Source organism: Vombatus ursinus, unplaced genomic scaffold (genome assembly GCF_900497805.2).
Source record: "Vombatus ursinus unplaced genomic scaffold, bare-nosed wombat genome assembly UNPS02011572.1, whole genome shotgun sequence".
In the NCBI taxonomy this organism is placed as follows: domain Eukaryota; kingdom Metazoa; phylum Chordata; class Mammalia; order Diprotodontia; family Vombatidae; genus Vombatus; species Vombatus ursinus.
Genome location: NW_020951350.1, coordinates 5,079,785 through 5,106,839, shown reverse-complemented (window position 1 = coordinate 5,106,839; position 27,055 = coordinate 5,079,785). Strand labels below are relative to the sequence as shown.

Below are 27,055 nucleotides of genomic sequence, written 5' to 3'. Positions count from 1 at the left end.
ACCAGATAGACAGGAATCTCAATTCAGATGGAGAAAATCAGCTGCCTAAATATGTTCTCTTCTTACTGGTCTTGCTGCTGTGGGCTCTCAGTACAGCCCTAAATACCCTCCCCAACTCCTCCCCCACTCCCTTCTGCATGCCGTAGGCTCCTTTCTTTATTCTCTGTCTCTTTCTCCTTCCGATTTCCCCCCAACTATCGCTTAGGACATGCCTCCATCCTCCCCTGTATGGCCTGAGTTGAGAAAGTCAAAGGCCTGTATTCACAGCCAGGCCATAGACAGTGGAAAGTTGTTTTACTTGGACCCATCTGCTCAGGCCTCCTCCACTACCTCTCTTAGGGCACAGGAGCTGGGAGATAATGTTGTAAGGTATGGAACAGCAGCCCAATCCATGAGTAAGTAGAGTCAATCAATCAACTAGCATTTAAGTGCTTTCTGTGTTCCAGGTACTGTGCTGAATATTGGGAAAATATTCCCAACAGAGAAAAAGCAGAGAAAAAACAGAGAAAAGCAAAAACCAGTTCTTGCTCCCAAGGACAAAGAATTGCATTATATAATGTTATGTCTAAAAGGTATGTTAGTGATCCAGCACCTTATTTTACAGATAAAAGAAACTGAGCCACCTAGTGGTGAAGTACCTTGTCCTCCCTCCCTCAGCCTCCACCTCTTCCTGTCAACCAGAAGCCCGGTGTAATAGCTACAGAGTTGAATTTTGAGTCAGGAGACTTGGATTCAAATCCTGCCTCAGACATTTACTAGCTTTGTGACTTAGGGTAAATCACTTGACTTTTCTGAACTTCGGTTTTCTCCTCTGTAAAGTGGGGGTGATGATAATCTACCTCACAGGTTTGCTCTAAAGATCAAATGAGATAATGTATGTTAAGCACTTGGTAACCCTTAAAACTATAAAAAGTAAGCTTTTACTCTAATCAATACAACCACCCAAGACAATTCCAAAGGACCCATGATGAAAAATGCTATCTTCCTCCAGAGAGAGATCTGCTGAACTGAGTGTAGATTGAAGCATACTTTTTTCATTTTCTTTAGTTTTCTTACCTTTTTTTATAACATAACTAATATGGAACTATATTTTGCATAATATCACATGTCTGTTCAATCATTTTAGTACATGTCCAACTCTTCATGGCTCCATTTGGGGTTTTCTTGGTAAAGATACTGGAGTCCTTTGCCCTTTCCTTCTTATTATACAGATGAGGAAACTGAGGCAAACAGAGTTAAGTGACTTGCCCAAGGTCACACAGCTGGTAAGTGTCTGAGATTAGATTCAAACTCAGGAAGATGAGTCTATCTGACTATAGGCCTGGTACTCTATCCACTGTACCACCTAGCTGCCCTGTGATTCTTTAAACCAGAAGGGAACTGAGGGACCATAGGGGTCAAAAATGAAATAAAATAAAAGAGCTTTTATTATGGTTATGATGGTCAGAATCTGGATTACCATAATCTTCTGACTCTAAATCCAGTTTCCCTTCCTGGGTGGTGACAATAGGATTTCATAGATTGTAGATCTAGGACCATCTAGCCCAATCCCCTTCATTTTACAGATGAAATTAGGGTGCAAGAGAAATTAAATGATTTGCCCAAGGTCCAATGGGCGGTAAATGTCATAAGTGGGATTTTCTCTCTGTGAAGAGATTTGGTTACAGGGCTCACAGGGTGGGGAAGTAGAAGGAAGAGGCCCTGGAGGACTGTGATTGTCATTTCACAGCTGAGGATGCAGGAGCTTCAAGCCTGGAGGGGGCTTGAGATCTTGGAAGCCTGGTGCCTATGAATTGGTCAGGGGTTGGGGATAAAGGTCAGGAGTAAGTGAATTACCTCTCTCCAGCTGTCACTGCTTTTCCCTAATGTGTTTGCTCCAACTCTTGTCCATCCTTTGTTAATATACCATTTTTTGTTTTGTTGATATGCCATTTTCTGTTTATGATGGAGAGCTGGTGATAGCACACCTCTCTATCCTCCATAAGGCTATGGCTTCCTATCTGGAAGGAGCCAGGGCAAGAGTCAGCCCCAAACCCCAGCTCATGGTTACAATAAAATCTTTAACAATAACTCTGTTGACTGATGCAAAGTGCAATGAGAGCCAGGAGAACATTGTACACAGTAACTACGATATTGTATGATGATCAACTGTGAATGGCTTATTCTCTCAGCAATATAATAAATGATCCAGGTCAGTTCTGAAGGAACTTATGAAAAATGCTATTCACCTCCAGAGAAAGAACTGATGGAGTTTGAACGCAGATCAAAGGATAATTTTTCTGTCTTTCTTTTTCTTTTTTTCTTGTCTATGTTCTTTTTTGCAACTTGAGTGATATGGACATATGTTTTACATGACTGCAAATGTATAATTTATATCAAAGTGCTTGCTTTATCAAGGAGGGAATCTGGAGCTCAAAAATTATAAAAAAAGAACGTTAAAACATTTCACATGTAATCAAGGAAAAAATAAAATAAAAACATTTTAAAAAATAAAATATACAGTGACATAAAAAAGTAACTCTGTTGAGGAAGGTTATGCAGAAAAGAGAAGATCTACCAGGGCTAATAAGCCCCCTTTTAGGCTCCCTCTCTCAGCAGCAATTTAGAGCTCCTAAAGATCCCTAAGCACCCCTGCCTCTAGCCTCAGCCTCACATGATCCTATCTCCCAGCTAGACAGACTTTGGGCCCAAACAATTAGCAATTTGCATCTCCCCTTCCGATGGCCACCGAGTTGTTCCTGATACATTCAGTGAAGGGCAGTAGGACCTTGCCCTGCTGTGTCAGAGCCCCTTCCAGTACCTAAAGATCTCATTGCTCTCCAAGAGGCAGGCTCTAGTCAGTTTTTCCAGGAAGAAAGAGGTGGGGCAGAGAGGGGAAGGGTCAGTGCCAGTACAACTACCAAAGGTCAGAGAGGATATCCTTCCCTCTTAATAGGTATTTAAAAAGAGAAAGAAATATTAAAACATCTAATTTTCATATGTGTAAGATCATAGATTTAGGACTGGAAGGAACATCAGAGGACATCCAGTCTAATTGCTTCATTTATACAAATGAGGAAACTGAGGCCCAAGGATATTAAAAAACTTGCTCTTGGACCATCAATCAATCAATAAACATTTGTTAAGCACCTACTATATGCCAGGTACTGGGTTAAGCACTGGAGACACAAAAAGAGGCAAAACACAGTCCCTGCCCTCAAGGAGCTTACAATCTGATTGGGGGGGGAACAACATGTGAACAAATATATACAAAGCAACCTATGTACAAGATAAATAGGAAATAATTAACTGAAAGAGGGCACCAGAATTAAGAGAAGGCTTCTTGTAGAAGGTGGGATTTTAGATGAGACTTAAAGGAAGCTGTGGGGGTGGGGGGGCGGTGTCAGCAATCAGAGCAGAGGAGGGAGAGTGTTTTAGGTATGGGGGACACCCAGAAAAAAATGCCCAGAGCTGAGGGATGGAGTGTCTTGATTGTGGAACAGCCAGGAAGCCAGTGTCACTGGTTCAAAGAGTTTGGGTGTTGGGAAGTAAGGTGTAAGAATACTGGAAAGTAGGAGGGGGTTAGGCTATGAAGGGTTTTGAATGCCAGACAGATAATTTTCTATTTGATCTTGGAGGCAATAGGGAGCCACTGAAGTTTGTTGAGTAGAGGAATGACATGATCTAAGCTACACTTTAGGAAAAGCACTTTGGTGGTTGAATGGGGGAATATATTGGAGTGTGGAGAGACCTGAGGCAGGCAGACCCACCAGCAGGCTATTGCAATAGTCCAGGTGTGAGGTGATGAAGGTCTGCACTAGAGTGATGACAGTGTCAGAGGATAATGAGTTCTGTTTTGGATATATTGAGCTTAAGATGTCTATTGGACATCCATTTTGAGATGTCTGAAAGGCATTTGTAGATGCAAGATTGAAGTCAGAAATGAGACTGGGGCAAGATAGGTAGATATGAGAATCATCAGCAGAGAGGTGGTGATTAAATCCATGGGAGCTGATGAGATCACCAAGTGAAGAAATAGAGGGAGAAGGGAAGAGCACCCAGAACAGAACCCTGAGAGACACGGATCTGGAGGAGGATCCAACGAAGGAGACAGAGGAAGAGCAGTTAGGTTAGAGGAGAACCAGGAGAGAGTGGTAACCCGAGAAACCCAACACACAAATAGCAAACCTTAGGAGGAGGATTTGAACCCAGGTCAGTGCTTCATATACACTATGCACAATTATCTCCAATTACAGATAAAGCTGAAGACATTTTTCCCATTCAATTCAACAAACAAATGAAAAAGTTGAACTTAGGTCTCTTAATGACATGACTTCAGTCCGTTGTCCTCTCACTATACCACACAAGTTACTTTGAGAGTGATTCGCTGGGATTGACTGTTGACTTATCTCTATACCTATATCTATATTCCATCCACCCACCCACCCAGTTAGAATATAAACTCCTTGAGATTAGGGACTGTTTTATTTTTGTTTTTATCTCCCTACCTACCACAGTGCCTTGCACATAGAACGCACTTAATAAACGCTTATTGAATTGAAAAATCTCACTTTCTATAGGAAACCTTTCCCAATCCCTCTTAATTCTAGTGCCTTCCCTCTTTGAATGATTTCCTAGTTATCCTGTAGATGACTTGTTTGTACATATTTGTTTGCTTTGATCCTATTAGATCATGAGCTGCTTGAAGGCAGGGACTGTCTTTTACTTCTTTTTATATCCCCAATACTGGCACAGAGCAGGCAACTAATAAATGTTTACTGTTTGACTGACAGATTGAACTGAATTGACCAAGAATCTAGAGAAGAGTGCAAAGGATAGGACTTGGGAAAGAAGCCGCCTAGAGTCGAAGTTTTGTTAACTACACCATAATGGGTGAAATGGATTTCTCTCTCTGTTTATTTAGGCCTTCATACCCATGCCCATCACAATCCTTCTCATAGTTTTCCCCTTTCCACCCCCCCCTCTCTCTCTCTCTCTCTCTCTCTCTCTCTCTCTCTCTCTCTCTCTCTCACACACACACACACACACACACACACCCCACACACACCCCCACACCCTCCAGCATATCTATGGTATTTCCTCTTGGGTCTACTCAGAATGTGTTCTCCCCTGGGGTGGGAGAATAGGGGTTAAGGACAGTGTTCAACAGTGTCTCTCACCCTGATTTCAGCAAAGACTCTCATCCACCTCAATATTCAGTTGTCAGCTGGGCCCAATCTTCCTGTGACTTGACCAACCACTTTGTAATGTCTTAGCCTGGCAGTTTTATCAAGTGTTTCTAGAAGCAGGTCCTTAGCCCATTATCTTCATATCTCCAGTCTGAGGCACTGGGGAATCTTCATCACCTCTTTTAATAATCCTGAATACCACCTTTCTGCTCATCTTCCTCCATACATGCTCAGTTACAGCTCCCTTGATCATAGTATCTCATCTATCTCACCCATTTCTGCTTTTTGCCCTGTGGGCTCTGGATTCCAAGTAAACTGGACCTATTACTTACTCTCTTTTTTCCAAACACACCTCTGTGTTCTTGTCCTACATTTAGAATATCCTCTGTCCTTTCTTTAAGGCCCTAGTCATTCAGTTTAAACACTTTAAAATACCACTTTCCCTATGAAACTTTTCCTGATCTTACCCTGCCCCCCCCACATAAGAAATGACTTCCCACTCCCAGACTTCACATTAAATATAAAAGAACAGCAAGACAGCAACTTGGCTATTTCAAGCTGAATTCCATCAAACTAAGATAAGAACAAAATAACAGCAGTGATACTGTACATTTAGTGAGCACTTTAAAGTTTGCAAAGGGTGTTACCATAGTTTCATCTGAGCCTCACAAGAATCTGTGAGGAAATTATTATCCCCATTTTATAGGTAAGAAAACTGAGGCTGAGAGCTGTTTAGTGGTTTATGCATGGTAACACAACTATGTGTGTCAGAGAGGAGAATAGAACTGAGATTTATGTCTCCAGTGCCAATCACAGTTTGTTGTACCTTACTAGCACTCAATAAATACTTGTTGAATTATCTGATGATCTCTAAGCTCCCTGCCATAGTCAACAGACAGTCAACAGTCAATAGAGTTTCTAGTTCTGTGATGAAGAAAGGAGAGAGGTGGGCATAGATTTTTTCTCTCAACAATTCAGCTTTCATGATGGGCATGCTGCTATTTAAATGTGATTTTGTAGATTTTGCTCAGGTCAATCCTTCTTGAGAGGGCGGGCCTCCACATGAGATTTCCTATAGGAGATAAGACAGGATCTTGGGATCATAACCTCACAGTCCCATAATTTCCTCAAGTGCTTAGAGGCTACAAAATCTCACTGGGCTTATTAATTGTTGTTAGGGCAAAATGCAGCCTTAAAGGCTCCTGTGCCTATGTTAAGGTTGCACAAAATTCCTGGTTGGCTGCAGCCACAGCAAAAATTTTATTTATGGATCTTCTGGCTATAAATGTCAAAGGAGTCATAAGCCATCAGACAGGGAAATGCATGGTCACCAGTGTTTGCCTTCATCCTGTGCATAGCCAAAGGGAAGAGGGATTTCCTATGGATGGGAAGATTCTGAAGTTGCTCTTGTTGGGGATGGAATTGACCTGATTGCATCAATCCACAGAGTTCTAGAATACTTCCCCAATGAAATTCATGACCACTCATAAAAGGGCCTCACAACTAATATAGGGACCAAGTGGATGAAGATGGCCTGTTGGTTAGTTTACCAACTCAATTCTCTTGATGTCCTTGAGCTACGAAATAGAAACCCCCAGATATACACAGCCCTAGTTTCAGTTCTTCCTCCCTCCCACTTATATGTGAACTCCACCTCTGCCCAGAACAGGAGTCTTAGCTATTTCAGTTCATTTCAGAGGAGAGATTCAGACAAGATATTCCAGGAAATTCTGAGGAAAGATCATTTTAACCTGAAGGGATGGGAGTGGGGGGGGTGTAGAATGAGAGAAGACTTCATGAAGGAGGTAACACCAGAGCACTGAAGGAAAAAAAGGATTTTAACAAGTGGTGCTAAGGAGGAAGTGCACTCCAGGCAATGAGAGATAGCGTGAGTAAATTCGAAGAGGTTAGTTACTAGAACCGGCCAGGCACCTAGTGAGTCAAAGATGCTCAGAGATGGGGAGGTAGTGACCTTTCCCAAGAGACCTTGGGAACCAAACCCAGGGCTGGGAATCAGGTCCCTAGAGTTTCTGTCTTCGATCTACCTGGTCTGACTCATTGTGTAACCTAGGGCAAGTCAATCATTCAGACCTAAATATCCTAATCTGTCAAAGAGACTAATAGAAAGTTATGGCTTCCAGGCCTGAGTTTTGATATTTCTGGTGGTCCTAAGAGTCAACAGGGCCTAGTGCAGCCATAGACAGGGACGCTGTCCTGAGGGTCGGCTGGGGGTGGAGGGGAGGGCAAAGGGAGGAAAAGACACACAGGAACAGGTTGCCCTGGGGTAGGGCAGGGTAGGTATGATGAAAGTCTGGAGTTGCCGAATCTTGCCAGCTCTGATGTATGGCTGAGAAGGCGGAAGGGACCTGAGCCTGTGAAGGGAGTGGCAAGCTGAGGCAAGGTGCCTGGGGTGTGAACCGGAATCTAGGTGAGGGTGACTTGGCAATTGGTCAGAATTGCTTCCTCTCATCCTCCCTTGTAGGGGAGGATCCTGACCTCCAGGTGGCTCTGTGACTTTGGGATGTGGAACTCAATCGGAGGTGGTGCCAGGGTGAAAGGAAGGAAAGGGCCTAGCCCTGGTCTGGCAACATCAAAAGGCTGGAGAGATTAACCGCCAGGAAGCTGCTGTTCCAGAGCTGGAGTTGAGTCAAAGAAATGACAGGTAAGATTCCTCTCCAGACTCATGGTGGTAGCACACAAGGAACCCAGAGCCCCAGCTCACACAGCAAGGGAGAGCCTGGAAGAATGGGGAAGAGAGGGAAAAGGGAACACTAACTCAGAACTGGGGATTCCAGCCTGAGCCCAGGGGAATAGGGCAGACAACCAAAGAAAAACACTTTGTAACATTTCTGATAACTGAAAAATTTAAGCCCCAGGGCCTGTGGGTTGGGGAAGGGTCAGGAGTCAGAAAGGTTTAAAAAAAAAAGAAAAGCCTTTTAATTTTATTTATTTATTTTTTTACCAATTCAGCAAGCATTTGTTGGAAGGAAGACTAGAATAGAGAAGAGAAAACTGAACTAGGCATCTGGGGTCAGGGATGTGTTGGTAAGTGTTTAACAAACAGCTCTCCAGGAAAAAAAAATTGTGTTGTAACATGCTTTTAAGTTTTGTCTGTATTATTAACATTTTCTTTATCACTTCTTAAGTCTAGACAATCAACAAAACAACAAATCAAGCCCTGATTTGTAGCATTTGCTGATTTCAGAAGTGTAAATGCTCACACTGAAAATTTAACAATTAGCTTTCTGGAGCTAGTCTAAACTAGCACATCCCTGGGAGGGGTCCTGTATTCTACTTGCAGTTCCACCAGTAACTGGCTGTGTGACTTAGGACAAAAACAAGATCTTACATTTGTGTAGGCTTTAAAAAGCACTTTGCATATATTACTACTAATAGCTTACATTTATATTGTGCTATGTGCCGGATGCTGTGCCAAGCACTTTACAATTATTATCTTATTTGACCCTCACAACAATTTAAAGAGGTAGGTGCTATTGTTATCCCTATTTTATAGATGAGAAACTGAGGCAGAAGTTAAGTAACTTGCCCAGGGTCACATAGCTAGTAAGTATCTAAGACCAGATTGGAATGCAGGTCTTTCTGACTACAAACCCGGTATCTGCTGCACCACCTAGCTGACTTATTTTTATCTCCTTTGAATTTCATGCAGGGGAAAGCATCCTAGATTTTGAAATCAGAGAACCTGAGTTCAAATCCTGGCTCTGATACTCACTACCTGTGTGACCCTGGGCAAGTCACTTAACCTCTGTTTGCCTCAGTTTCCTTACCTGTAAAACAAAAAGATTGAACTAGAACCTCCAACATATCTTCCATCTCTAAATATACACTCTTTGATGCTCACAATAACCCTGCAAGATAGATGTTATCATACCTATATCACAAATGAGAAAACTGAGGCAAAGTGGTTAAGCAACTCACCTGGGAATACACAAGGGCAAAGGCTCTGAAAGACTGGCCCCAAAACATCTCTTTGACCATATGTCACCTGAAATTCTCCAAATTTGAGGCACAGTTTGCCCCTGTAAAAGTTCAGTTTTGTTATCTGGGTGGGGTGACACAGGAACTTCTTGGTATGGGATGGATGAGCTTCTCACCTGAACCTTTGCAGAAGCTGGTCTAGCTGCATCTAGAATCCATCTTCCTTACAGCTACCAAAGAGATAGCAAGTCACTCCTATTAGGATAAATCAGTTGATCAACAAGCATTTATTAAGGGTCTACTATACAAACCCAGTTTGGCATTTAACACCTTCACAAACTGATTCCAACCTATCTTTCCATATCAATTTCACATTATTCCCCTTGGTGACACAGCAAAAGTGGTCTGTGCAATGCAAAAACACATGTCATTCTATCTCCTATCTCTGCCACTTAGCATAAGCTGTCCTTCGTGCCTGGAATGCCCTCCATCCTCACCTCCAACTTTTGTAATTCCAAACTTTCTTCAATACTTCCCTCAAGGACTATAGGCTACATGGGGCCTTTCCTGATTCTCCCAGCTGCCAATGCCCCCTTCCTCACTTCGTATTTATTTGATAGATATTTTGCATTTATTTGTGTCCATGTCATTTCCACCTCTCATCCTCCTCCTTCCCTCTCCCCCACATTATGTGAACTCTTCATTTTAATTTTGTATCCTCATCATCTGGTATTGTGGTTCACAAATTGGTGGCAGTGACCCCATTTGGAGTTTTCTTGGCAGAGATACTGGAGTGGTTTGCCATTTTCTTCTTCAGTTCATTTTACAGGTGAGAAAACTGAGGCAAACAGGGTTAAGCGACTTGCCCAGGGTCACACAGGTAGTAAGTATCTGAGGCCCGATTTGAACTCGGGAAGATGAGTCTTTCTGACTCCAGGCTGAGCACACTATCCACTTGCCCCCTAACTGCCCATGATTCACAAATAGTAGAGACTTAATAAATGCTTGTAAAATTAAACAATATTTGTTAAACATCAAAGCAAGGCCAGCTGTGTGTGTGTGGGGGGGCATTTCCTAGGGATTGGCAGCGCTGGAGAAAAGATCCAGAATGCAATAATCTGGGAAGCTAGAGCGGCGAGGAAAAACGGGAGGGTGGGGCATGGAAAAAAAAAACAAAACGTGTGTTGGGGGACTACTGTGCTTTTAGAACTCTGTCAGCGGCTAGCCTTGTTGAGGGGAGGGAGACTTTCCTTGGCAAGATTTAGGCTAGAAAACTGAGACGTGTGGGGGAATAAGAGGGGAGGAGATGCTGGGAGGGGAGAATTGGGGAGATTCAGCACTAACCAGCATGGTCTATATGACCTTGAACAAGTCACTTCCCAATGATGGACCTGTTTCTAGTGCTCAGCACAATGTCTCGACATGGTAAACGCTTTATAAATGCTTGTTGATTGACTGATGACCGTGTCCTTATCCGTAAAAAGAGACCGGCTAGTGGATCAGACGGTCTCTAAGGTCCCTTTCCAAGCTTTAACATTCTAAGTCTCTGTCTATGATTCTAAGTCTAGAGATGGAAAAGGGAGATGGTGAAGGAAGGGGACTAGATTCTGCCGCCTGCTGGTCAGCGTCCCTGGCCACTCAGGCGACCTATTTTTTGGCCAGTACCCCAAAACGATTTCCCCAGCATTTCTCCTGAGGGGTGGGGGTCGGCGCCAGATTGATTCGCAGTCTTGCACACTCCCGGGCCGCCAGGCTCCCTCCTCCCTTGTATAGAGTTACTCCGGGCAGGGGGCGGGGCAGGCGGGGACGGGAGGGGCGGGGCGGCGGAGACTTAGTTCAGGCTCTGACTCCAGGCGGCTCAGACTGCTGGAAGGAACCAAGCCTGCTTGACGTTGCTGCTGCTGCCACTGCTGCTGCTGCTGCTGTTGCCACTGCTGCTGCTGTTACTGTTGCTTCTGCTGCTGCTCCTGATAAAGGCAGGCAGGCTCTGGGACTGAGAGGGACAAAATCCTCTGACAGACAGACACACTGACAGACAGAGGAGCGATTGGCGTGAAGGAGGACGCAGGCAGAGCTGCCACTGCCTCTGCCAACAGCAGTAGCTCAGACCCTGGCCCAGTGAGCGAGCACCCCTTACTCTTCTCCTCTTCCGCCGGATCCCCGCACCCTCGCGGTGCTATAATCAGTGGATTATTGGCCCCTGGTCTTCTCTGTTCTCGGGAACATGAAGCTGTCATTGTTTATCCTTAAGCTGCTTCTGGCTGCAGGTGAGGGGGCTGGGGTGGGGGTGGGGGGTGCTGCTTGGATTGTCCAGTTTATCCAGGATGCAGATCTAGGATAAGGGGACAGAATAGGGGGTGGGGAGTAGAGGAGGCAAAAGGAGAAGGTATGGGAGTGGCCAGAGGACACGAATAGGGGCGAGGACATGGAAGGGTGATGAGGATCAGAGATTTAGAGATGGAAAGGACCCCAGAAGTCATCTAGCTCAACCCCTCATTTTTGCTTATGAGAAATGTAAGGCCCAGAGAGGTTAAATGATTTGTCCAAAGTTACACAGGTAAGTGTCAAAGGCAAGATTAGAGCCTAGATCCTGGGATTCGAGAGCCAGTGCTCTTTCTACTGAAGAGATGATGGTGGGGCCAAGGATGCACAGGAAACAGGGTGAGATAGAGCAGTCCTGGGGGATAGAGAATCTGAGTCTAAAGTGATCCCTGTGACTACAAGCCTTGTCCTTTCATTCATTCTCTCCCTGGGACACATGGTCCCGTCATATCCTTTTCCATGATCTCTTGGCACACCTTCTGGTAGGAATTGGGTACATGTGTAAGGAGGCTGTACTTGTCCGAGATGGGTTGGATTCCACTGGGGTAGATGAGTGACTGCTCTCTCTTTCCCCTGCCTTTCCTTCCCTGGCTTGCAGTGTTCTCTGCAGTGGTGAGTGGAGAGAGCCTAGAGCGAGCTCAGAGCCAGCTATCAGAGAACAGGGGGACAGAGAACCCTGACTCATCTACTGGATATTTGAACCAGCTGCTTCATTCACATGTTAGCAAAACAGAAGTCCTTGACCTACAGGACACTGAACGTGACCTTGTTAGAGGTAAGTGTGTCAACCCCAAGCGTCTGACCAAGGCAGCCAACACAAAGTTAAATGCATCTCAATGGGAATTTCTGAGCGAATCTGATCTGGGTTGAAGTCCAGACAGTCTAAGGAGAGCCTAGATCCTTAAATGGTTCCCTATTCAATGGCTGGGGAGAGAATAGGAGACTAGAGACATTTATCAGCCTTAGCATAGCAGAATGATGAGTGCTTAATAGGTGGTGAGCAGAGGCCCTGAATGTCCTGCTTCATGGGAAATTTCTAATAGCTGTCCTGTACCATCCATAGGAGTGAGAGGGCACTTCCTGGACCTGTCTCTTTCTTCTTCTTATATTTGAGTCAGTCCAGTTACAACCTCCTTTTGCAGCTGAGGACAGCTGAATTAGTCAGTTTACTTGGAGACTGGACAGGTCAGTGATTTTTTCCTTTCTGATGAGACTTTGTGGTTGGGTTAGTCCTTTGGTTAGGTTCTCCTCAAGTTACTTTTCTAACTCGTGGGCATGATGGAGAGTTCTAGGCAGAACATTTGACACCCACCCCCATGGGGAAGTCAGGACCCTAGAGAAAAATAGAAGGTGAGCGTCAGTGTTTTCTGTAAGCTCCCCAAGGGCCAGAATAGTCATTTTTCATTTTTGTAATTCCAGTGTCTAACATGGTCCCTTGCACATAGCAGGCCATTGATAAATGTTTGTTGAATTGAATGCTCCCAGGAGGCAAGGGTGAAGGCAGCTTAAAAATATCAATTGTGTGTCTAGGACTATTTCTTGCAGCTTTTGTGGTCTCTGGACACCTTGGGGCTCCGTGAGATATACCATATGTCCGTCCTGACCACAAGGCCCGAAGGGTCAAATTAAAATTAACTCTGCAGGCCAGGGTTGGTGTCCAGACATCCCAACTCCACTTTCCCAGAGTATCCGTGGTCTGGGACCCTTCCTTCTGGGACAAGGGTTAGGTCTAGTATGGCCCTGTTCCCCTTAGATGAGGCAGGAATTCTTAACCTGTGGTCTGTGAACTTGTTTTTAAAAATGCTTTGACAACCATATTTCTATATAATTGGTCTCCTTTGAAATCTGATATATCCTATTTTACGTATTTTTACACAAAAAGTGTTCAGAACCCCTGCCCTAGATGCTGATCTTTAATAGCTAGTGCCTGGTGCAGAGTCCAGAAGCCAGGACATTATATTACTGCCGCCCCCCTCTTTCACAACTGTAATTCTTGTAGGTGGAGCGGTGCTGGATTCCTAGGGAAAGGGGAGGGGGCAGGGTGTGGCTTGTCATAATCACTTCGTAATCTGTTTGGTTAGGAAAATAGTAACCTGGAGTATAGCAGCAACCAGAAGGCCTGGCAGATCAGCAGTCTATGGCTTCCTTCCCTCTACCTTGTGATGCTGCCTCAGGGAGCCTTGCTTTAATTTGTTTTCTCTATCTCTTGGATAAACCGAGTCAGGCTGCAGTATCCTGGCCTGTGCTCCCACCCTTCCTCTAGAGTTTCTCTCTCCCCTCACACAGGGGGAGGTGGAGCTCTCCTGGTGTAGCCCCCACTAGGGTAGGGCTGGGGCTGTGACTCACTCTCCACCCACACAGGCTGCTCCTCATACCTCCGTAGGCTTGAGTCACCGTTTCTCTCTCCCCTGGGGCAGGGACTCTGTCACCTTGTCACTTTCTCCCTCTATGCTTGATTTTCTTTGGCCTGTCTCTCTACACACCAATGGCCATTTTTATTCCGTTTGCAGGAATTGCCCCTCCGTCTCTCACTGGGCTCTAGATCAGGAGTTCTTAATGTGGAATCTGGGAACCTACTTTAAAAACATATGTTTTGATAGCTGAACTTCAAAATAATTGGTTTCCTTTTTAATCTTATGTATTTATTTTATGCACTTAAAAACCTTCTGAGGAGTTCATAGGCTTCATCAGACTGCCCAAGGCGTCTATGCCACACACACACACAAAAGGTTAAGAATTCTTGCTCTAGAGGGAAGCAGAGAATAGGGGACAGAGGAAATGTAGGACCTGGGGCTTGGTATTAGCTGTAGTTTCTTCTCTCTGCTGCTACCACTACCCATCTCCATTTCTCAGCTCTCAATTTTGGTTTTTGTGCTGGGACTCCTCCTTTCTGGGAACTCTTTGACTTTTGCCTTCCCCACCCTAAGCCCCTCTATGACCAGAGTTAGTGGAACTGACTCTTCCACTTAACATGTGTGTGGCAGATGTGTGTGGTGGGAGACACATGCAGCAGATCACTCTTTCCAGACCCTGGGAGTGGATGAAGGATGTAGGTCAGACTCCTGCCCTAATCGAAGGGGAATGTCTTGCCAGCCCTAGCTGGAAGCATGGAGCAGGGCTGATTTTCCTCACTACTTCTTTTGCTACTGTTCCAACCTTAAAAACACCCCCAGCCTCTTCTGGTCATTTCCTCTATTTTCCATCTCTCTACCCCTTGTATATATTTTTTCCTCCTAGGCCTGAGAGAGCTATAAATAGGAGCATTTAAGGAGGAATGAGAATGACCTTTTGAGCCTTGCTAATGAACTGCAGAAGGGATTGGAAGGGAAGGGATAGAGAAGAGCAAATACAGGGTATCCCAAAAGACTTAGTGTGTTTTTAAGCCATTAGAAGCTTAGAACTACACTAAGACTTTTGGGACACCCTACATTATGTTGTCTGATCTAGACAGCTAGTCTACTGACTTTGACCACAATGCCCAAGTCCTTTCTTTGCTTTTTAGCACCAATATAAGCTGGTGCACCCTCACTGAGGAAACAGGCCTACTCATGGTACTGGAGAGCTGATTATCATCTGAGGCTGAGCAATTTGAAGACAGTGGCCATTTATTTTTAAAAAGCTCCTCATTCTCTTCCTCAAGTGCCCTCCCAGGAAAAAGCAGCTTCCTTCTCTGACGCTGTTCCCCTGGAAGTAGGTCATCGTATTCACTTCGGGAAATGAGGCTAATATAGGACAAAATAGAATCAATTGCAATTCTGAGTTCCTTAGGGATGGGGGTGGGGGAGAACAAGGTTGGCAGAGTTGCCCAATCTGTTGGATGGAATCACCGGATGGAAGCCTGCATGCTTCAAGTGTGATTTCCCCTGCAAGGGTTTGTGAAATGCCTTGCTTCTGTCTCCTTGTCTCTATTTCCTCTTTAGTTTTTGCCCCAAAAAACTAAGATCAATTTTTCTGATACTCTTAGAGAATAACCATGAACCAAGGGTCTAGGAACCTGGGTGGGAGAAGGGATTTCTTTCAGATGTTTCCAATGTTCTTTCTTTTGGAGAACCAGACACCTGACAGGAGTCCCTTTCTTTTGTCCTTCTAGTTGCATTCTCCTCCAAACCACAAGCTCTGGTCACTCCAAGCAAGGAAGAAAATGGGCAGAAGAAAAGAAAAGGCAAAGGAATGGGGCGGAAGAGAGACCCCTGTTTGCGGAAGTACAAGGACTATTGCATCCACGGATCATGCAAATATTTGAAAGAACTTCGAATGCCATCGTGCGTGTGAGTGTTAACCCCAGACTCTTGGGAAACATGTCATCCATGTTTCTCCTCTGTGCTGTTCCTCGAATTCATAATTTCTCACAGAACGGAAATGGGGAGGAGGGGAGTATTTTTAGTCAACGGAAGGGCCCCCTATTTGGATGCAATTTCCTGAACCGTAGGCTTTTGTGACATTCTTGTGTTTTTTTGGATGCTTCATTCTTCCCCAGAAATGAGCTGTCTAGCTTAAGAAACTGGCACTTGAAATCTGGCTGTCCTTTCCAGGACAACCCTTTCCCCTCTTCTCCCTTTACTCCTTTCAGAATAGAAAAGGTTCTAGCGCTTTTCCTCCAGAAGGAATATGTGAAGATGCTGCCCCACCTCACTTCCTAGCCCTCATATATATGTCTTTGAGAGTACATATATGTCTATACTACTTAGATGTATGGGTGTAAGTGTACTTGGGTACAGAGATGAAAGATTTGAAATCAGAGGACCAGGATTCAAAATCTGGCTTTGCCATTTACTATCTGTAAGACTTTGGGCAAATCATTTTACTTCTTTGGGCCTCAGTGTCTTCACCTGTAAGATGGAGTTGGACTAGATAACCATGAAAGTCCTTTTCAGATCTAAATCAACAATCCTAGGTGGCTGGACACTCTGCAGGGATGGATAGAGCCCTCTCCTTCAGACTGAGGATGGGAGTTAAAGGAAAAGAGAGGAACTTGGTGCAGCCACTGGGAAGGCAAGGGAACATTTGTCTTTGGGAATACATGGGGTAGGAAAGTATTTCCTGTGTACGGGATTAATAGGAAAAAGAAAACTAATTCTAAGGATACCTCATCTTAAGTCATGCAACATTTGAATTCTTCCTTGTGCCGGTCTCAAGGGGTAATCTGGGGTTTGGGTTCAGAGATGGAATATGGGGCTGAGGGAGGCCTAGCACAGAGATGGATCACACTGCTTTATACTCCCCCAAGAATAATGTCTCTAGTGTCCCAGAGGCAAGCACAGAGAGCCAGGGGAAGAACTGGAAGAAGCCACATTTCATGAAAGACTTTAAAACAAGGCCAAGAGAATGCTACAGGGAGTGATCTGCCTGCTAACCCCACAGAGGGTGTTCATCCACCTCTCATTGCTGTGATTCTACTTGCTTTTTAAAGCCAGCACATTTCCTATGCCTTGCAGCTAGCAAGACAAACTCTAGGTCTCTGCCTTTCTTTTGCAGTTAGTAGTTCCTTGGTTGTAGCTGTGAACACTTCCTTTAAGATGCCTTCTAGGTCTTTACTAGCAGTGTAGTATTTGTGGGGCTCAGGAATAGCCAGGGAAATACTTGTTTTCTCACCTAATTTAAACCTGGAGACCAGAGTGAGGTTTTGAATCTTTAAACAAAACAAAACAAAATTTGGCATTATTTCCCAGGGTGGAGGCAGTAACACTGAGGGCACAAAAATTGGCCTCCAGCCAGGAATTTGACTGTGCCTCTCCCCAAGCTAAACTGGTCTGATGCTTTGGCCGGCTGGATATCAGGCCCTCAGCTCTGCTGCTGGAGGCTCAGACCGGTTGCCTTACTCTCACTCCACCCACAACCCCAGACTGGTCACTGCAAGTAACCTGCAGCATTAGGTCAGAAGTATTTGACAATTCCAGGTTTTTCTGGGGGTCTTTGTTCCCACAATCCCCTCATCTGACATCATTGTCTTACCCCTCATTTTCTCCTCTCCTACCTATCAAGACAGCTGAGATTTGGAGGAGAGAGGAGGCAAGATTTGATAGCTGAAGACAGAAAATTTGCACACTGCCCAAGGGGTTATTGGCTTTTCCCTCTGGCTCCTTGTTCTGATTTACTTAGCACATGATTTGGGAACAGAGGGCCCTAGGCTGGTGGGAGATCAGTATCCAGGAACACATGGCTGACTGCTCCTTGGGCCCTTAGAAGCCCTTTGTCCCTTGGCCAGTGCGGCTGCTGGGAAGGGTATGTCTCAGTTGATGTGGGGAGCATGTGGATAGCTGACACCCTAAGCCAGATCCACAGAGCCGCCAGTGACAGGAAATGCCGAGTATGTCAGAGTCCTGAGGCTGGCCCTAGACTTCTTCCTTCAAGGGGCAATGGAGGGTGGAGGTAACAGTTCCCAAGAACCCACAGACATGACTAGACACATAGGAATTAGTAGCAAAGACTTTTTTCATCCCCATAGCCTGAGAAAGTTTGTGATCCCAGCTAGGATGGTGAGGATTCCTAACAGTCCTGGGAGAGATGGGTTCTGGATTATTCTGGAGCTCAGTCTGACTTTTGTTTGTGATCCTTTAATACAATTATCATGTAGGTACTGGTGCTATAGGAGGTATCTGACTGACTCTTGGCCTTTACCTGACTCCCTCTATGGCTCAACCTGGTTTTGATGGCCTCTTTCTGCCAATTTCCTGGTAGTGGTAGTACCTGACAGGACCTGGATTTATGCTCTGAGAGATGGTGCAAGATGCATCTCTGAGACCCTGAGTGGCTCTTGCCTCTACTGTAAGATGAGCTCCGAAATGGGACACAGCACAGGAGGAATGTGCAGAGTTTGAGTGGCTGGCTCTGAGTAGGACACTTGATCCCACCCCCAGATGCTTAGAATGGACCCACATGTTTGGAGATATGCTCATCTCCCTCCAATGTGGGAGCCAGGAGTCGGGTGGGGAGGTGTCTATAAAGGAGGGAGAGTGGGTATATTAGGGTGTTTACATTATTATCCTTTTGACTCAGGATGGGGGCAGAGAAGGATTATGTAACTGAATCTCATGGCTCTGATGCAGATTTTTATTTCTATCGTCTGAGTAAGCTACCTGAGAGGGTTAGGTGAAGGACTGGGAAGTCCAGAGAGCTCATTTTCCTCCCACAGGAAGAGAGCCCTTCAGAACAGGGCAATAGTGGAAAGCCACAAGAGACCAAGATCAGACTGCCCACAGGACACAAGGGGTCGTGTGCCAAGGACCAGAGAGCAACCTGCATTGCTCATACTTTTTTCTGGGAGAATAAATCCCTGGAACACTGCCCAGTGTCTCTCTCTCTCATGATGGGAGACAGCACCAGTCTGCTTTGTGGAGGTTGGCAAGAGGGCACCAGAAGGGGAATAGGGCAGAAATTTATGCCATGCTTATCCCACCCTCTCATTGACCTCCACTTCATAAACACACGCAGGCTGGATGTGTGCATGGTCAGCTACCCTGTTGTCCCTTTTCCCAGGAAGTCCTCAGCCTGAAAACCCTATAGCTGGGTACTTTCTGATTGGGAGATGGATCCCTTAGGCATCCAAGAGTTCTTACACAGGAGAGGGAGAGGACCTTGTCTGTATGATACCAGACTGTGTCTCTAGCTGTTCTGGGAGGCAGAAACCAAGCTTCCTCACAACAGCCTCAGAAGAGATGTCTGTGACGAGTGGTCACCTTTGTGACTTTTCCTCATGCCACCCTGGAGAAATCCCTGAGCAGAGGAGAGCAATCCCTATCTCTGCAGCACATGAGTAGGAAATGGCCTTCTTCCCAGAGAGCAGTTGTCAGCAAGTGTTGTAGGAGCCCTGTCTAGATCTAGAAAATCAGCCAGCGCAGGAAAAGAAACCCTGTCACAGTCCTTGTGGCTCTGCCTACTAGGGTTATCTAGCAGCCCAAGTTCTGTCTGCTGGTTTCAACTCCCTGCCCAACCTCCAACCTGAGACATTCAAGTGATGGGGAAGGAGAGAGAGTGGAAGGGAATATGCATTTATATAGTGCCTACTATGTTCCAGAAATGTGCATTTATATAGTACCTACTATGTAGTTTACAAATATTACCTCATTTGATTGGAATTAGGATTTGATTGAACTTAGGGTTAGCACTTGCTTTCAAAAAGGAGGGGAAGAAGATCTAGCATGAGCTTTGTGCCTCTTGTCTCATTTTCATTGGTCCAGGTGAACTAGGTGATGTTTCTATCATTTCTGTGTGATCAGGCTAGGGAAGGAAAATGTTATCTTGGTCTGTTTGTTTTGTTCTGTAGGACTATTTGGCCACAGGAGATGATCTGATGTTTGAAACCAGGCAGGGTGCTCTGTTTCCTTATGTCCCTAGGCTGAAGGCCAAGTCTTCATCTAGGCCTGAAACACTTTGGCTCAAGTCTATACTAAGGGGAAACTGGGAGAACTCAAACAAAACTGCTTCTGGCAAAGTAATAAACCTATTAATAGTCTTGGGGAGTGGTGGGGGAGGAGGAAGGGGAGGGGTTGGAAGTTGAAAGTATAGATGAGCTGAGGAGAGGGTTGAGTTTATTTCTGGGTGAGGGTATGGAGGGGCCTGATGCAGGGTAGACAGGTGGGGTTCAGATAAATCAGGCAAGGTTAATTACTCCCTACAGGAGGGATGGGATAATCGCTTTCAGTATTTAAAGGGCTGTTGCATAAAAGAGGGAGTGGACTAGTTTTCTTTTCAGGGCCAAAGCCAACCAAACAAGAAGTAATGAGCGGAAGTTGCAGAGGGGGCAGACTTAGGGAATTTCCTAAAGCTCAGAGCAATCTGTATAGGAATAAACTGTCTCAGGGGGTAGTGAGTTCCTCAGAACAGGAGGTCTTCACAAAGAAGGCCAATGACTACTTGTCAGGGGCTTTGTTGAAGTGATTTCCTATTCAGGCATCTGAAACCTTTTGCAACTCTGAGATTTCCATCATCTTGGGAGATGAGCTCTCTCACTTCAGAATTCATGATATAGAACAGGTAAAAAACCACCTCAGAACACAAACTCAGGCCTCACTGGACACTACCAATATCTTGGAGGGAAAGAAGCCATGTAGAGTCATGGAGGAGGTCAGCCACTCCCAGATACCTGTCACAACACCCCCTCTTCCATATTTACATGATAATTGCAGTTAAGAGGATCACTAACAGAAGTCAGACCGAGCCCCAGAAAAACCCAGAACCCATCTCTCCCAGGACAGCTTAATCACACAGCTAGGAATCCTTATAATCCTGGCTGGGTCACAGGCAGAATTCCTCTGGCCACAGGGATGCAGAACCTTTGTTACTAATTCCTACATCTGCAGCCAGGCCTGGGGGTTCTTGGGAGCTGCTTCCTCCACCCTCCATTGCCCCTTGAAGGCAGAAGTCTAGGGCCAGCCTCAGGACTCTGACATAGTCGGCATTTCCTGTCACTGGCGGCTCTGTGGATCTGGCTTAGGATGTCAGCTATCCACATGCTCCCCACATCAGCCTAGACACACCCACCTCAGCAGACACACTGGCCAGGGGACAGAGAGCTTGTGAGGGCCCAAGGAGCAGTCAGCCCTGTGTTCCTGAACCTTAATCTCTCACAAACCTAGGGATCTCTGTCCTCACACTGCCCAGTAAATGGAAACCAGGTGCTAGAGGGAAAAGCCAACAGCCTCTGGGACAGAGTACAAAACTTCTCATCTCAGAGTCTTTTCTTCTACAAATCTTACCTGGCTCTGAAGAAGCAATCCTTGATAAGGACAGGGGCTTGAAGACAGGCAACGAAATCTGCAAATGGAGACCAGGAAGCACCAAATACTTCTAAACTCGGGAACAGAAGTGTTGTCCATAGGACCATAAAATTTAGAACTAGAAGGGCCCTTTGTGTAGCCTAACTGCATCATTTTACAGATGAGGTATTCACACAAGTGGTAAATAGCAGTTGCACTGGGATTCAAACACAAGTCTCTGAATATTAATCTTGAAATGAAGGCTGTATGATACAGTGGAAGGAATCCTGTCTCTAGAGTTAGAATACCTTGGTTCAAATCCCACCTTTGACACTTATGACCTTGAGTAAGACACTCTTTCATCTATAAAATGGTGGGATTGAACTATATGGTCCCTATGGTCTCTTCTAGCTGGAAGAAGGCAGCTAGAAAGATAGAGCACTGGGCCTGGAGTTGAGAAGACCCGAGTTCAAATGAGATCTCAGACACTTATTAGCTGGGTGACCCTGGACAAGCCATTTAACTGCTATCTGCCTCAGTTTCCTCAGTTGTAAAATGGGAATAGCATAGCACCAACCTTGCGTGATTGTTGTGAGGATCCCATGAGATAATATTTGTAAGGCACTTAACCCAGTACCTGGCACATAGTAGGTTCTATATAAATGCTGATTCCCTTCTCTCCCTTCCCTTCTAGTTCTGGCTTTATGATCCTATCTAAGCTGTGTTGCTTTTCCAAAGAAAAAGCCAGAGAAGTCTGAATGGCTTGGACTATGTGAAAAATTAATGGTCCCAGTGCATGTATTTATCAGTGATTACCCGAGTCGTTGATGAGAATCCTAGAGCTTGGGGGCATTCAGACTTTGGTCTCCAGAACCCAGCTCTCCCCCACTGGGCACCAAAAAGGAGAGAGAACCAAACTCAAGCAGTAGGACCAAGAACCTAACCAGGCCAAATTTTTGTCCTCTTCTTCCTCCAGCTGCCAAACAGGATACCACGGAGAACGGTGCCATGGACTGAGTCTCCCCGTGGAAAACCCCTTATATGGATATGACCATACAACAATTTTGGCGGTGGTATCAGTAGTGCTCTCTTCAGTCTGTCTCCTCATCATTGCAGGGCTGCTCATGTTCAGGTAAGATGTCTTCAGTGGCATTCTACTTGTGGCACCCTAGATGGCCCTCTTTGGTCTCACCCTAGATGGCCTCATTGGCCATCTAGTGAAAGTTACAAACCCAGAAGAATCCTGGACACAACACAGTAAGTGGTCATCCAGGCCCTCTGCAGCTAGGTGGTATAGTGGGCCTGGGTCTGGAGTTAGGAAGACTTGAGTTCAAATCTGGCTGTATGACCCTGGGCAAATTACTTAATCTCTTTGCCTCAGTTTCCTCATCTGTAAAATGGGGTTAATAATAGCACCTGCCTTCTAGGGTTGTTGTGAAGATCAAAAGAGACAACATTTGTAAAAAGTGCCTACTGCAATATCTGGCACATTATAGGTACTATATAAGTGCTCATTCTCTCCCTCGCCTAGCCCTTCCAGTAAGGGGAATCTCTTTGCTTCCAGAGGCAGCTCATTCTAGTTTTAGAAAGCTTAAATTTGCCTCTGAAGCTTCCATTGCTTGTGTGTGGCTCTGCCCTTTGGGGCTGAACAAAACAAATCTAGGTTCTCTCCCACACTTGAAGATAACTGTCATATTTCCCTTGTGTCCTCTCTTCCCTCAGTTAAACATCCTTTACAGTCTCTCTAGGGATGGGAAGGCACGGAGAGACATTGGAAGGTTGTAGGAAGTGGGTCATTTGGGGGTACTTCTCCTCCGTCTTCTCTCTCCCTCCTACCATGAACATCTGCAAGTGTAGCCAGGAGTGGTGTTGAAGGGGTGAGGGTAGGTAGAAACCCTAGCTGATCTGAGCCCTCCTCCCCACCCCCTACTGATAAGCTAGTCTGGGTTCCTAGTTTATTGTTCTGTTGCTTTTATAAGTTATCTGAACCTCTTTTCTCCTGGGGTGAGATGAACTCATTGGCACCCAAGGCAAAACCTTCTGGATTAGAACCTACCCATCTCCTCCAGGGATTTTCCTCTGTCCTTATGTACCCTATCAACCCATTTTCATTTCCTTGCAAATTCCATCCACTCTTCTCCCTATCTCCCTTTCCTCCCAAGTTTTGACCTTATTTTGCTGATGTCAGAACTGTTGCTGAATAGTCAAGGCATTGGTTAAAGGCATTTAGTCAAAGCCAGCTTCCCTCAAAAGTCAAGTCAGGTCTTTGACTGGTGGCCCTTTGGATAACCTGTGAATGTTTATGCTTTTCTGAGCGGCAGAGAGTAATAGCAGATTCTGATTAATAGTCTACTGTCTTGAAGAAGTATCCGATGCAGTTTCTAGGTGAAGTTATTTCTATTTTTGAGCCTCAGTTTCTCTCTCTCCAGGGGAATGAAAACATTGGGAAGAAATCTAATGAGATAAGAAGGACCCACGTCTTTTTTTCATCCTAGAGACTGATGATTGCTGTGCCAGGGGTAATTGCTCATGAAGTTTGTTTTCCTTCCTTAGGTACCATAAGAGAGGAGTTTATGATGTAGAAAGTGAAGAGAAAATGAAGCTGGGGGTTCCTGCTGCCCACTGATGGAAATCCTGAGTGTTTACGGTAATAATCCTGGCATATGTCCTAGGAGCAGGATTAGGCCCACTTATGATCTAGCTGTTTTTGTGTTTTTTAAGACAACTGCTGGCTCTCAGATCTCTGGGTGCTCTAGGACAGAGGTTCTTAACCTTTTTTAATGTCCTGGACTTCTTTGGCAGTCAGGTGAAGATTATGGACCCAATCTTAGAATCATGTTCTGTTTAAAAAATTCATACTTGAAAGAAATGCTTAGTAGAAATAAAGATTCAATTGATTTCCCTTCCAAGTTCAGAGACTGCCCCCCCCACCCCGCCCCTTGACATCTATCTGTGAATTCCTGCAGACTCCAGGTTAGGGATTCCTGCTCTAGAAGGTTTCAAGTCTTCTGCATGTCTGTCTTGCCTGTCTACTAGCTGGCAGAAATGATCTTTCTTCTCTAACTTTGGCTGCTTCATGTTCCATTTGCCTCTGGAAAATGCTCCCAACCTCAATTATGGCCTTTCTCTAATTCCTCTCATTTGACTCCTGTTCCTTTTCTCTTTTCTGACATCTGTCTTCCCTACTTGTTTCCCTTCCCCACTCTAGCTGGAACTTTCCTTTTGGAAGTAAACTATAGAGTAGCAGAGTTGCTGTGCAGAAATAGGTCATAAGGGGCAGCTAGGTGGTGCAGTGCATAGGGCACCGGCCCTGAAGTCAGGAGGACCTGTGTTCAAATCTGGTCTCAGACCAGACACTTGACACTTATTAGCTGTGTGACCCTGGGTAAGTCACTTGACCCCAATTGCCTTTAAAAAAAAATAGGTCATAGACTTAGGACTGGAAGGAAGGGACCTTAGAAGCCATCTAGGCCAACCGCCTCATTTTACAGTTAAAGAAACAGAGGCATGGAGCCAGGTTAAGTGACTTGTCCAAGGTCACACAGGTAGATATGGACTGGGAGGTAGGCCATTTATTAAGAACTTACTATGTACTAAATGGCAGAGTTGGAATTCAAACCTAGGTCCTCTGAACCCTAGGCTCCGGTTCTTTCCACTCTACCACAGTCTCTCCTAATAGTTGTTCACATTTGAATGGCACTTTGAAGTTCCAAAGGACTTTTAGAAATATACTATCTCATTTTACCTGCACAATAATCCTATAGGACAAGCATTATTCCCATTTTGTAGATTAGAAAACTGAGGCTTATAGAGACTTACCTAACGTCATGTAGCTAGTAAGTATCAAAGCTGTGATTTTGAGCACTAATCAGGGCTATTTTTACCAAATGGGATTACTTCCCAGAATAGAACTGATCTATCATTATAGAAGAGCAGGTGCTTTGGAGTAGTTCAGGGTGAAATTTGGTAGAGATGCAGCAATAGGAATACTATGACCTATAGACCTCAGCTTTCTTTTTTATTTTGACATTTGAAACCCCATTTCTTACTCTCATCACTCTCAATAATAGAAAATTTGGTGTAGCTATCCCTTCCCCCCCTCAATGAAACAACAGCAAAAAAACAATAGATTATAATACTGGACCCAAGAAACATTAGAAACTTAATCCTTTTTGTTGGGCTGCAGGTATCAGCTGGGATGTGCTACCTCTTGAGAAGACCCAAAAGCACAGCTGCAAACTTTGCCAACTGGAGGCATTTTTCCATTGTCCATGAAGATGAAAACTCCTTAGTCCCAACCTGATGTATCAATTGGGCCTCTACAACTGTTTCCTCAAAATGCCAGAGCCTCCAAGTGCCAAGTAGATTATGTCAAAGGGAATCTGGAAAGGAAAAAAGGCTAAAGAAAGAGACGATGTTCTTCCCTCCACCTCCCCCCAAACAGAAGTTTGTTTATGCATTTAATCTTTTGGATTTAAAATGCCAGTAAAATTCCATATGCTCTAAAAGTCTTTGACTGAAGAAGAAGGAGAGATTTGTGGGCTTTAGAATGAAGGAAAAACAAGACTGAAAAGCCAAGTACTCCAGTAATCACTGAGAAATCTGCTTTTTGGACTCTCCAGCTGTATGTCTGATGAGCTAACTGTGAAAGATTACAAGGCCCAGAACACTGAACTTTGGGACTTTGCCTACATAGAAAAATAATTTAACAGATATTTTTGTTTGTAAAAAAAAAAGCTTTTTAAATTATGTATTTATTTTATTCTATATATGTTAATTTATTTAGTTTTTAACAATCTAACAATAATATTTCAAGTGCCTAGACTGTTACTTCAGCAGCAATTTCATACCCCACCATCTGGATGAAAGGAAAACCTTCTATATCTGTGCTTGTTCTTAGACAGCTGTATAACTTGTCTGTGATAATAACGTATTATTGTCTGTGAACATTTCTGATGATATTACATGGGCAAGATGCCACAGAGGGGACAGAATTCTGCACTGTCAGGATCTATATCTCGGGACTCTAAAAATGCTCAATCCACTCTATGAGTTGGATGGCAGTTTTGCCTACTGCTTTTTATATTGCTATTTGTTTCAAATACTGGATGTGCTGATGTTGCAATGTAACAGACTTCAGCCTTGCTCTTGTTTTCTCCCTCTGAAATCTCATGAAGGCACAGGCTCACGGGCCGGCCTGATTAGCACAACTCAGTGCTTGCCCCGTGGGACGAAGAGAGTGGGAAATCACTTCCTGTGTCAATACATTTCTATTATTCCAACAATTCACCTGGTGCTACTCCATATATCCAGAGGTGCGGCCCTACGGACTAGGTGCTGAATGGGTTAACAAAAAGAAGGGGCAAAGAGAGAATTAGGCAGCCACAAAGTGGAGTGGAAGACTAACGGAAAAGTTAGTTGATAGGTCTGTTGTTTAAAGCAGATGTTGTTTAAGCTTACCAAAATTCAAAAACAAGAACAAAAAATTTCTGCCATTGTTGACTCAAATGGTTTCTAGCAACTCTACTGAACTGTTACATTCTATACTTCCAAATCTGGTTCATATTTACACTCTACAACACAAATAAAAATAACCTTTATTCAACAACACTGTGTTTTGTTTGTTGAGTGGGCTTTGGGGCTGGAGTTGAAGAAGGCTCCTTGTCCTATGGTAGCAGGGAAGGAGTAAATACATAGCTATGCACAGTGGTAAGACAGGTCCTGTCTTGAAACTAATTACCTTTTAACCAGGAAAATGCTACACGGGGCAAAAAGAAAAAGCAGGACAAAACTAGAGAACAATAGCAATGGAAAGAACACTGGCCCCGGGTTCAAATCTCAGCTTTGAGTTTACTGAGAAACAAAGATTGTGGGGCGGCTTGATGAAGGAGGAAGTCTGGAAGGCTTGAAACTTCCATTAACAAGAGCTGT

The 27,055-nt window shown here is 44.7% G+C and overlaps 1 protein-coding gene across 2 annotated transcripts; it reads left to right on the top strand.

Annotated features, from left to right (window-relative positions):
- The first annotated feature begins 7,741 nt into the window (after positions 1-7,741).
- Positions 7,742-26,732, top strand: HBEGF (heparin binding EGF like growth factor). Of its 2 annotated transcripts, XM_027856500.1 has the most exons (8): positions 7,742-7,830; positions 8,139-8,213; positions 10,961-11,374; positions 12,028-12,204; positions 15,520-15,697; positions 22,101-22,256; positions 23,678-23,771; positions 25,311-26,732. In XM_027856500.1, exons 3-7 carry the CDS (start codon positions 11,332-11,334, stop codon positions 23,748-23,750), a joined length of 627 nt encoding a protein of 208 aa, XP_027712301.1. In that variant the 5' UTR covers positions 7,742-7,830; positions 8,139-8,213; positions 10,961-11,331; the 3' UTR covers positions 23,751-23,771; positions 25,311-26,732. The 2 variants fall into 2 exon arrangements, with proteins under 2 accessions (XP_027712301.1, XP_027712302.1); XM_027856501.1 differs by lacking the exon at positions 8,139-8,213 and having other exon boundaries at positions 7,768-7,830.
- Positions 26,733-27,055: the final 323 nt, after the last annotated feature.

What these genes read in the sequence shown, in the direction of transcription:
- HBEGF (XM_027856500.1), top strand. Translation starts at nt 11,332, where the DNA reads ATGAAGCTGTCATTGTTTATCCTTAAGCTGCTTCTGGCTGCAG. An exon ending in TAAGCTGCTTCTGGCTGCAG is followed by an intron (nt 11,375 to 12,027) that starts GTGAGGGGGCTG and finishes CCTGGCTTGCAG; the next exon opens with TGTTCTCTGCAGTGGTGAGT. An exon ending in CTTCGAATGCCATCGTGCGT is followed by an intron (nt 15,698 to 22,100) that starts GTGAGTGTTAAC and finishes TTCTTCCTCCAG; the next exon opens with CTGCCAAACAGGATACCACG.